This window comes from Chrysochloris asiatica, unplaced genomic scaffold, assembly GCF_000296735.1.
Source record: "Chrysochloris asiatica unplaced genomic scaffold, ChrAsi1.0 scaffold00036, whole genome shotgun sequence".
Taxonomy (NCBI): domain Eukaryota; kingdom Metazoa; phylum Chordata; class Mammalia; order Afrosoricida; family Chrysochloridae; genus Chrysochloris; species Chrysochloris asiatica.
In genome coordinates, this window is record NW_006408554.1 from 612,100 (window position 1) to 624,437 (window position 12,338).

Below are 12,338 nucleotides of genomic sequence, written 5' to 3' on the forward strand. Positions count from 1 at the left end.
CATTGCTCCCTTCTGTAAGCAGTTCAAGATCACACACCATTTAAATCCTAAAGATATTAGCATGACAGAAAAACCTTATCAAGGGGCCCAAAAGCCGTAATTTTCCCAGATAAAGAAGCACAATAAAATGTCTAAAATGTTACCTGGGGCAGTGTGAAGCAGGCTTATGAAATGGACACAGTTGTTCCACAGTTGTTTCACAGGTGATAGCCTGAACTATAAGAATCAAAACACAGAACAATAAGCATCTCCTTTGGAAGTAATAGCATTCACCATAACAGTAAGAGAAACAGATAAAAAGCCAAAGTGCTAACCTGTTACTTTAGAGACTGTGAAGGAATTAGCAGACTGATATTTGCTGCAGATAAAGAAGACAGAAATGGGTCATTTACTTTTATTCATCATTATCAGCATAATGTATTTTACAGGATTAGGAATATTTATTTCTTCTTAATCATCCTTTAAAAAATATCTATATATTCTGCACGTTAATGTGCTGGACTGCAAAGTTGGTTTGAACAGCAATCTTGGTGGTTCGAGCTCATCAGCCACGCCTCATAAACCCCATACAGCGTTGTTATGCTAACTACATATTACTTGGGGAACACGAACACGGCGGCTCTGAGGATAATCTCTGAACAGTGAGCCAGAGGCCGGCAGTCCAAGTCTACCAGCTGCTCTTCAGGAGAAAGATGAGGCTTTCTGCTCCTGTAAAGATATGTTATTGTTGTTGTTGTGTGCCACTGAGTTGGTTCCCACTCACAGTGACCATGTATAGGGCTTCTAAGAGTAGCTGGTGGATTTGAACTGCCAACTTTTTGGTTACCAGTCCAGTGTTTTTACTACAGCTCAACACCAAGTCTCCTCAGAAACCCTGTACATGGTCACTAGGAGTCAGAACTGACTCCACAGCACTTAACAACAACAACAACACCTTATCTAGGAGTCCTAGTGATGCAGTGGCTTATGCTTTACGCTGCTAACTGAAAATACAATCCAAATTACCATCCTTGACATTAAAAGATATCTTTTCATTAGTTATAGATAACAGCATAAACCCAACAGTACATATTGATACATATTTTTCCTGTCAAAATTAAAACTTTCAATATACTACACTTCACTGTTGCCACAAAGACCAGCTAATCTTTTACAGCAATAAATGCAAAGCTATTCTGACTCAGAGCGACCCTGTACAGGATTTCCAAGGCTGTAAATCTTTATGGGAGCAGAAAGCCTCATCTTTCTCCCTTGGAACAGCTGGTAGTTTCGAACTGCTGACCTTGCGGTTCACAGCCTGATTCGTAACCATTATGCTACCAGAGCTCCTTAAATGCAAAGTAGTGCTATAAAAAGACTACTAACTAATTGGTATACCTTAAGGAAGCATGTTTTATGATCTTTTTATGTGTATGCCACCAGAATCTAGTATGTCTACAATGAATGAATAAATTTCCCTGTTAGTACATGAATTTTTGAAAAACAGAAATATAAGTTCTGTGTACCACTGCATATCAAAATTTTAATTAGTCAGGTTTTCAGAAAAAACCTCTATTACAAAAAGTAAGGTTTATTTGTAATGCTCCACTTTAACAAAACACACCCTCTTGTATTCATTAACTCAAGACTAAAGGTGTCGGAAAATTTTCACAATCATTTATTTTTGTCAACTTCAAATTCAGTTTTAATAATCATCTATAAGGAGTCCTGGTGTGGTGCTGTGAGTTAATGCGTCAGACTGCAAAGTCAGTTGAACTACAAGGTCGGAGGCTCAAGATCACCAGTTGCTCCTTGGAAACCCTATATAGGGTCACTGTGGGTCAGAACCAACTCGACGGCACTTAACACAACAACAACATAATGTACACACAACAATAAAAAATATTCTTTGAAGCACAAAACATACAAACTATTTAAATGCAGCCTTCAAATTTCAAGAGAATTTCTATAATATACATAATCAACATTTAAGTTTAACGGAATAAAATTAACTAATAAGATAAACGTTGTTTAACACAATGCCGAATGCTTAGTTCACTGAAGATAATAAACTAGTATTTATTATTTACTGAAAGTAATTAATAGAATATTATATACATATGCTATTCTACCAATAAACATGAGTTTTAATAAATTGTTTTATTTTTTTATCATTCTGGCTTCTAACTTAACCCCAGTGTAGAGTTTCATGTGATCATATAGTTCAAAAGTGAAAAGACAATGTTATATGTTCTAAGAAAAGGCATTATTATGAAGATCAATAATGTTTCTATTTTATGGAGGAGAAATGGATAAAACAAAGTGTATATTTTTCTATAATGTAGATATAAAACTAAATGGTGTTTTAGAATATTTGGTGTCCTTGATGAGAGAAACCTTTCAAAAATGAATTAATAAACACTTAATGGGAAAAAAATGAGTATTTTCCTTTTGAAATCAGGAACAAGGCAAACGTATCCACTTTTGCCACTTCCATTCAGTACTGTATTACAAGTCCTAATCAGATCAGTAAGACAGGAAAAAGAAATAAGTTTGGTTCCCAAATTGGAAACCCAAACCAAAAACCACATCCACTGCCATGGAGTTGATTCTGACTTAATATTGACTCTATAGAACAGAGAACTCTAAGACTGTAAAGCTTTTAGGGAACACACAGCCTCATTTGTCTTCCATGGAGAAGCTGCGGGGTTGAAGTGCTGGATTTTTGGCTAGCAGCCCCATGCTTCCTGGTGTGGCACTGTGGGTTAATGCGCCAGACTGCAAAGCCATTTGAACTGCAAGGTTGGCAGTTCAAGCTCACCAGCTGCTCCTCAAAAGCCCTATACAGGGTTCTAGGGGTCGGAACTGGCTCGATGGCACTTCACAAAAACAACAACAACAAAGCCCAATGCTCAGCCCACTACACCATCAAGGCTTCTTTCAGATTAGAAAAGAAGTAATATTGTCTCTTTTCATGGACAATATGATCCTATATGCAGACAATTCAAGAGTCCACAAGGAAATGTCTAGAACAAATGTACAGGGTACAATGTCAACAAACAAAACTCTGTTGGAATTAATTAGACCATCTAAAAAAAAAATCTAGAATAAATTTAACCAGGGATATAAGAATTTATACAATGAAAATGAAAACACTGCTGAAAAATATTAAAGAAGACATAAATAAATGGAAAGATGGGGAACTATCTTCAGTAATCATGTATCTGATAAGAATCTAATAACAAAAATATATACAAAACTTCAACAACTTAACAACAAAGAGACAAACCAATCATAAAATGGGCAAAAGTGTTGAAAGACATTTCGCCAAAGAGGACATTCAAGGCCACCGAACACATGAAAAGATGTTCAACGTCACTAGCAAATCAGAAAAAGGCAAATTAAAACCATAATGAGATACCATTGCACTTTCATTAGAATGACTATGATTAAAACAAAATAATCTAGAAATTAACAACTGTTGGACAGGAGGTGGGAAAACTGAAACCTTTATCCATTGCTGGTAGGAATTCAAAATATAACATTATTGAAGAAAACAGTGAGAAGGCTCCTCAAAAAACTAAAAATGGAACTGCCCTGTGACCCAGCAATTCTATTCCATTTCCAAATAGGGACTCAGAGAATTGTACATCAATGTTCACAGCAGCACTAGTCAAAAGTGGAAACAACTGAAATACTGATTAACAGATGAAACAATTAACAAAAGTGTGGTACGTACATACAGTGGTACATAAACAAAAGTGTTGATACATGCTTCTATATGCTTGATATCGAAGACTCCATGCGGAGGAAATAAGTTAGTCACAAAAGGACAAATATTGCTGTGACCTTACTCAGACAAAAGATGAAAAAAAAAAAAAAAGCAATGTATAAAAACTAAAGTTTATTAGTAGTTACCTTGAGCAGGAAAAAAAACAACAGTCAATTCCCATTAATAGTGACCCTATAGAACATAGTAGAACTGTCTCAAGATTATATCTGGGAAATATCTGGAAGCAGCCACATCATTCTTCTACAGAGCCACTGGTGGGTTTGAACTGACAATCCTTAGATTAGCAGCCCAGTACTTAATCACGACACCACAAGAGTTCCTTTCCAGGGGCAGGTGGAGAAGAAAAGGGACAGGAGGGCTATTGATGATGGAAAAACAGCACTGATTACCATTATTGTACTTGGTGTTAGTGTGCACATGTAAAAAAGTTGAACTAGCAAAAACTGTGATAGTGTGGTACCCCTGAATTTACTTGATTTGGCTTTATTATCCAAAGTCTTAAGTCCCACCAAATGATTGGGTGGGACCATGTAAATAGGGTATACAGAACTCTACCTCTAGTACTGGTTAGTTTTGCCATCCGCTAGGTTTAAAAAGAGCCATCTCAAAAGCAGGGACAGAAGATCCCAGGACCAACAAGAGAGAAGAAGCAGGATAGTAATGTGAGATCCCTACCTGAGAAAGCAGTGGTAGCAGAGGTGGTGGCAGAGGTAGCGGCATGGAGAGACAGAGCAGCTGCAGTCTTCCTAGCCAAAGGACCAACCAAAACTGAGTGCCTACAAGCAGAAGGCTGACTATCAAAATATGACCTTTGGGTACTTAAAGATAGTGCTTAAAGAGATTTGTAACACTTGCCTGAGCAAGGCAGAGGCCAAGGGGCAACATGGCTTAGATGCAGAAGACAAGGAAGAGGAGACTGAGGAGTGTCTGCAGTACAGAAGAGAAGAAGCGTTCCTGACTGGTAGATTGCTGTATCCTGAGTTGTTTCTGCTCCTGAATTGTATCCTATTCACTTCCTTAATACATTCTATAATCTTAAGTATTGTCTAGGAGTTCTGTGTGGGCACTGCAACATATTATCAAACCCTGATGTGGAACACAGAATGCTATGGAAGGGATGGTTGGTGTCAGAAGAAGACAAAGGAGGTTGTAGGGTGGAGCCATGCCTGACCTCTGCTGCAGAAGAATCCATCTTGGGCTGATTTTGAGTTTGATTACCCTCCCCTTTGCAAAACCAACGGAAGGCAAATATGGCCTCCAAACCATTTCTGGAGATTTACTATATGACAAAAACAAAAAACAGAGTTCTTATGTACAGCCTCATGGTATTTCATTCTTTGATTTTGAGGCTTAGGGTAGTTTCATGGGACAACCCAGTTAATTGGCTTAGTAACATGTTTAGTTCTTCTATTCTATCTTCTAGTTTGTGTCCTAGTATCTGGGGTCTTAAAAGCTTGGAAATGGCCAACAAGGCAGGCAAATTGTTCTCTATTTTATTGGAGAAACAGAGAAGGATAATAAGGAATACGAAGGGGGATATCAAATGTATGGTTTAATTGCTTCCATGAACAGCTGCTTCCTTTACCATGAAACCAGCAGGTCTGGATTCATGCCCAGCTACCATTATGGAACATTCTAATCAAAGATTTGACAAAACAATTCTGATTAAAAGTGGGGAAATGCAGAACAAAATTTCAAATTCTTATGGACTCTAGACTTTTGGGAGTCATGGGAGTTAGATGAATCCCTGATACAACTGCCTTGAGATAACCTCTGAAACTTTAACCAATAATATCCCCTGAAGGTTTCTTAAAACTAAACAGCCGTTCAGCTTTACTAATTAAAAATGTCTACCTTGAGCATTATGCTCCCGTAAAGATTTACAGCCTTGGAAACCCTATACAGGGTCGCTATGAGTCGGAACTTACTCCATAGCACACCACCACCACCACCTTGAGCATTATGCTTTTTAAAAAAATTTAGTTCACTTTTTTCACTCAGTTGTGAATTGAGTGAAGGCTTACAGACAAGATCATACACTTTGTTACATCTCCATGTTTAACAGTTATCCTGCCTCCTCCCTATGGTTCCTATTTGCATTCCATCCTCTTCTTATCCCTTCTCAACTTTATCCTTAGGACAATGTTGCCCTTCTGATTTTGAATGATTGATCATTCCATGGTGAGTAAACCTTGCTAGTATTGTCTCCCACCCATAAACCTATCTACTACTTGGCTAAAAATTGGACCAAAAGGTTCTCCAGTCTCTTTCTGACCAGTAAACCCACTTCTTCTTATTATTTTTATTAAATAATTTTGAGTTTTATTCCACATTTGCTCCCAGTCTATCCAGGACCCTCTAATGTGATCCCTTTCAGGGCAATTGGTAGTGATAGCCGGGCACTGTTTAGTTCATTGTGCTCTTTATAGAATTAACCATATGGGAACAAACTGACAACAGCAACCTGAAATATTAGATCGAAATTTAAGTGGGCAGTGAGTTAATGCCAATGGATGAGAAATAATTCAGAAAAGCAAGGTGAGGACCATTGTACAACTAAAAGAATGTAATGAATGTTACTGAATTTTGCAGGTATAGAGTGGAATTGATGTTTGGCTATGTATATTTTTAACAAAAACAACAAAATACATATTTCACAAAGTTAAAAAATGCTACAACATTACAGCAAATTATACTTAAAAACATAAAAGAAAGATGATATAGTATGTTACATATTTAGAGAACTTTTCAAAATGTTCTTTTACTTATTAACCTGATCTACATGAGAACATTTAATAAGTTTACTATTGTATGAAATATGTAAGTTTCCCTAAATGTTGTTGTTATGTCAAGTTGATTTTAACTCATAGTAACCAGATAGGGCAGAGTAAAATGACCCCAAAATCTTTATGGTCTTGGAAGACCTACAGCCAGAATGTTCCAGAGAAGCGATTATGACAAGACTTCATCTCACATACTTTGAATATATTATCCAGACAGACCAGTCCCTGGGCACCATGTAAAGGTCAGCAAAAAAGAGGAAGACACTCAAAGAGATGGATTGACACAGTGACTATAACAAGGAGATCAAACACAGGAATGATAGTAAGGGATGGGGCAGGACCAGGCAGTGGTCCTCTCTGTTCTACATATGCTTGCTCTGAGTCAGAACCAACTATAAGGCCCCAAACAACAGCAATCTTTATAGAAGTAGATCACCAGGTATTTTCACACTAGGAGCTTTTCAGTTAGCAGGTGGGTGCTTACCCACTGTTTCACTAGAACGACTTTATCTATAAATTGTTGTTGTTACATACCGTGGAGTCGATTCTGACTCATAGTGACCCTGCACAGGAATTCCGAGGCTAAATCTTTACGGGAGCAGAAAGCCTCGTCTTTCTCCCACAGAATAGCTGATAATTTCGAACTGCCGACCTTGAGGTTAGCAGCCCGATTCATAACCACTATGCTACCAGAGCTCCTTTTTTCTATAAATGTTGTTGTTGTTAAGTGATGTCGAGTCGATTCCGACCCAACAGCGACCCTGTATAGGGTTTCCAAGGACCAGCTGGTAAGCTTGCAATTCAAATGGCTTTGCAGTCTGGTGCATTAACCCACATAAATACAACCCTTAAAATATGCAAATAATGCATATCTTTTCTGGAGTGTTTTTTGTCAAGATGAAAAATAATTTAATGCTTCACACTGGGATTACCTGTGCTTTGTACATTTTCCAAATACTTTTGTAACTTTGGAATTTTTTTAGTATGCCCTTTATTACGTACAAGGGGTTGACTTTGAAAGTTTTAGATGCTTTTTCTACTTGTCTATGCAAGATAGAAGGAGTTCTCGTAGCAGAGTGGTTATGAATCGGGCTGCGAACCTCAAGGGCAGCAGTTCAAAACTACCAGCCATTCTACAGGAGAAAGATGAGGCTTTCTGCTTTGATAAAGATTTACAGCCTCCGAAACCTCAAATTCTCTCTTTACAAACTACATTCTAAGATTTACTCTTAAAAAAAAAAAAGTGTTATGTCAGTTACAATTTAAAATGATTTAATTCAAAAAGATCATTTGGGTACTTACCCAATTGACTGAATACCATTTCTGTTGGATTTGATGAAATAATGTTTCCTTCCTTGTCTAGTGATGTCTACCCAACCACCATCATTGTCTATTATACCATAATGGATTGCAGCTCTACAGATGCTAGATTGCTTGGAGAAAAGGAGAGAAGAGGAGATGTTACAATATTAGAATTCTGTCAAGGATATGAAAAGTTACTTACACATTTCTAACTGAAATAAAAAGGTAGGCAGTTCAAACCCACCAGCCACTCTTTAGAAACCCTACACTGGGTGGCTATGAGTTAGAACTGATTTGACAGCACTTAACAAGAACAACAACACATAAATCTAGCTGTGTTTCACATTAAGAAATCAAGCATTATATGGAAGAGCAATAGTCCCAAGTGATATTATTTTAATGCGTACCATTTCATAATGAACACTGCCAATCACTTTAGCTTTACTATCCAAACAGCCAGCAGGACATTCATATCTAAATGAAAGAAATTGGGAGAGAAAAATTAGTTTCTCTGAATTTCAGTAGAAAATAAAAGTAACTCTCAGATTTTGTGACTTAATATTGAGAAAAATAATAAATATTACCTATTACAGGTTGTTCCTTTGCACTGGTCTCTTAACCTTACTTCACAAGAAACAATTTGGGCTAAAAAGAGACAAACGAAATAGAATAACTTAAATAATGTAAAAGAGGTTAACTGCTGTATGAACTTGTCACCGTCTGAAAAATGTATCTCTAAGCGGTCCTATAATCAAAGAATTGTAAGTAACTGAATACAGTGGACACTGAGTCAGACTAAGAAGCAGAAATCCTCTTCAACTCTGAAGATGGTTGTTCTTGCTTTCATTTTAATTTCTGCTTTATCACTTGTTGTTTAAACATGAGAAAATATTTAAATTTTCTGAAACTTAGAAACTCCATCGATCAATTGTAAAGTAATACTATCTAAGTAATCAAGAATACTATGTATATAACCACAGATATTGTTGCCTCACAATTGTTGCCACACTTGAGCTCTCTGATGCTGCCATATTGCCAACCTATCTTTCTGGGGGTCTTCCTCCTTTTCTCTGACCCTCCACCTTACCAAACATGATATCCTTTTCCAGCGACTGGTCCCTCCTGACAATATGTTCAAATATGAGAAATGAAGTTTGGCCATATTGGCCTCCGAGGAGCACTCTGGCTGCACTTTTTCCAACACAGATCTGTTGGTTCTTCTGGCAGCCCATGGCACTTTCAATATTCTCCTCCAATACCATAACTCAAATGCACCAATTATTCTATGGTCTTCTTTATTCACTGTCCAGCTTTTGAATGCATATGAGGTTATTGAAAATATCATGGCTTGGGTCAGGCGCACCTTAGTCCTCAAGCTGATATCCTTGCTCTTCAACGCTTTAAAAAAGGTCTGTGCAGCAGATTGGCCTAATGCAATACATAGTTTGATTTATTGACTGCTGCATCTGTGAATGTTGATAGTTGATCCAAGAAGAATGAAGTCCTTGACAACTTCAATCTTTTCTCCGCTGATAAGAACGTTGTTTATTGGTCCAGTGGTGGTGAATTTTTTTTTTCTTGACATTGAGATGCAATCCATACTGAAGGTTGTGCTCTTTGATCTTCATCAGTAAATGTTTTAAGTCTTCTTCACTTTCAGCAAGCAAAGTTGTATCATCTGCTTATCGCAGGTTGTTAATGAGTCTTCCTTCAATCCTGATGCCATGTTTTTCTTCATATAACCCAGCGTATCGGATTATTTGCTCAGCATACAGGTTGATTAAGCATGGTGAAAGCATACAACCCTGTCTCACACCTTTCTTAATTTTAAACCATTCAGTGTTCCCATGTTCTGTTCTAACAACCGCCTCTTGGTCCATGTACAGACTCCTCGTGAGCACAATTAAGTGTTCGGGAATATTCATACTTCGCAATGGTGTACATAGCTTGTCATGATCCACATAATACAATGTTTATACAACCCTCATTAGATTAAGAACAGTACCACATAAATATATATTCATCTAGGAAAAATCGAACTAGAGTGTGTAGGTCAAGCATTCCTACATTTAATTACTATACAGTTCTGTAAGCTATTTAAATCAACTACCTATTATTAAAAGCTATTGAACGAAGAATGTTATTTAAGAAAATACTGAGAACACTTGTCTTTGGGATGTGATTCTTCTACTGTAAACCAAAATTTAATATTTTCACAGAATTCTAAGTGGGAATTAATAATTTTACCAAATCTCTTTTTCAATGCTAAAGAAAAAAAGAAATAAAGAAGGAAAAAAAGATATCTGAGATCTAGCATTAAGGAGAGATACAATTCTAACTATATACTGTAAAAAATATATTTTAAAATACTGATTACAAATTTTTTCTATTATGTCAAGTTCCAATTTTATATCAACAGCTACCTCTTCATAATACCTGCATATAATTTTACTTTATATTGTTTATATGATTATTTGCCCCAGTGTAAGAGAAATTGTGCTTGATTTTTAGCATAAGTTTATCCCATGGTCCCCAGTGATAAATGCAGGATTTAGCACATAGTGTGTTCTGAAATACTGGTATCAACACCAAGATTATTTTATGAAATTTTTAAGTAAGAGGGGCCTTCAAAAAGTTCATGGAAAAATTTCATTATCTCTCGATTCCATTTTTCCATGAACTTTTTGAAATCCCCTCCTACACAAGTGATAAGTTCCTGCCAATGCTGAAACAAGTCATGCAGAGAAAAGATGTCGTTGGTGTTATGTTCTGTAAAGTTGGATTTCCACTCACAGTTGATTCTGTGTATGACAGAAGGATGGTCTTGTGCCATCCTTACAATCGCTGCTATGTTTGAGCCCTTTGTTGCTGCCACTCTGTGAATTCATTGTGTTGGAGACCTTCCTCTTTCTCTGATCCTCTACTTTACCAAGGCTAATGTCCTATCCCCAGGACTGGGTCCTCCTCCAGGAAGGACTCAGAGGGAAGGATGCTACCTATAAAGTTAGCTGTGATGTTTAACAAATCGATTTTAATGGGCTGTTATTCTTAAGTACCACCAAATCCGTTCTGACTTCTATCAGTCCTGCATAGGGTTTCCAAGAAATGGGTTGGTGGTTTGAACTGCCAAACTTGAGGTTAGCAGTCCAATGTTTATCCTGCAGAACCACACAGAACTCCCAAAGGATCATGGCAATCATTAATTCAGCTATATTTCCAAAGTTTGGGCTTAAAGCATTGGCTCTTGCTGGTGACAGCATAGCATTATCTGCACAGTTAGACATGTAAACTGTAATATACACACTGCATATAAATAGTAGGAGAGTAATCTATCAGAAAGTATTAGTAGTTTGACATTTTCAAGAAAGAAATACATTAATAAAGACCAAAAATAGTTTGATTCCCTCACATATTGCAGATTAGTTAAAACTAGAAAGTCCACATAAAGAATAGTTTAATGTTTGAAAACAAAGTTATGTTCATTATCTTTAGTCAAGCATTAAATGTCTACTATTCTAAAATTGTTCAAAGTCATAATAATAAACAGATGGATGCACTATTTACATAAACTTTAAGGTTTTTGTGATTAGTCATGTTAGTGAAATGCAGTGGTCTTACACATTTGTTGTGTGCTTTTGACTTCATTTCTGTTGCTGTCATCTGCTCTTGTCCGAACGTGAGTGTCACGGACTTGTGACTGCTGCCGTTCAATTTCATTGGTTTCTTCTTCTCGAGGAGGGTAATACCTTTCTGATCCTTCTGTTAGAGAGAACAGATTGAAGAGATATGAATCCCATATTGTTGTTACATGATGTTGGGTTTGTTCCAAAGCATAGCGACCCTGTACAGGGTTTCTGAAGAGCAGGTGAGTCCCCAAATAACAATAAACCTTTATATGCCTACTTAACACTTAGAACTGCACAAATCAGTACTATTTTTGGCAAAGGTTGCATTTTAAAGCAGTCACCTCCAGTACTGCACTGGAGAAGATGAAATGCACATCAAAATCTGTGGGCCCCTGATTTATTCATTCTAACTTCTGATTAATATTCAATAGAGTCACTTCCAAACTTTTATTATACTGCAATATATTATCCATGTTTTTAAAAATTTTTAATTATCCATTAAATTTAATTATCCATTAAATCTGATGATCTAATGTCACTGTGGGATAATGAGCTAGACTGCACAGTCAGTTTGAACTGCAAGATTGGTGGTTCAAGCTCACAAGTAGCTCCTTGGAAACCCTCCAGAGGGTTGCTATGGGTCAGAACCGACTCAACAGCAATTAACAACAACAAATTAAGTCAGGATTTCAGGTATTTGCATCTTTCCAAACTGAATCATATTCTTAATATTTAGAAGATCACATTTAGAATTCTTCCTGACTCCCACTCCATACAAAATTAACCTAAATGATAGATATGCCTTTGTTGATTTATGATAATATCATGTTACATGCAGAGGTTTTTCTCTTTTAA

At 36.8% G+C, this 12,338-nt stretch overlaps 1 protein-coding gene across 2 annotated transcripts in view; it reads right to left on the bottom strand.

Annotated features, from left to right (window-relative positions):
- Window positions 1–12,338, bottom strand: part of CRISPLD1 (cysteine-rich secretory protein LCCL domain containing 1) — a 60,963-nt gene that overhangs the window by 15,547 nt on the left and 33,078 nt on the right. For both annotated transcript variants that reach the window (XM_006860002.1, XM_006860001.1), the window contains 6 exons: window positions 11,476–11,616; window positions 8,442–8,502; window positions 8,265–8,331; window positions 7,858–7,988; window positions 315–358; window positions 144–216 (listed from right to left, as the gene is read on the bottom strand). In XM_006860002.1, coding sequence (XP_006860064.1) covers window positions 144–216; window positions 315–358; window positions 7,858–7,988; window positions 8,265–8,331; window positions 8,442–8,502; window positions 11,476–11,616 — 517 coding nt within the window. The remainder of the gene's footprint in view (window positions 1–143; window positions 217–314; window positions 359–7,857; window positions 7,989–8,264; window positions 8,332–8,441; window positions 8,503–11,475; window positions 11,617–12,338) is intronic.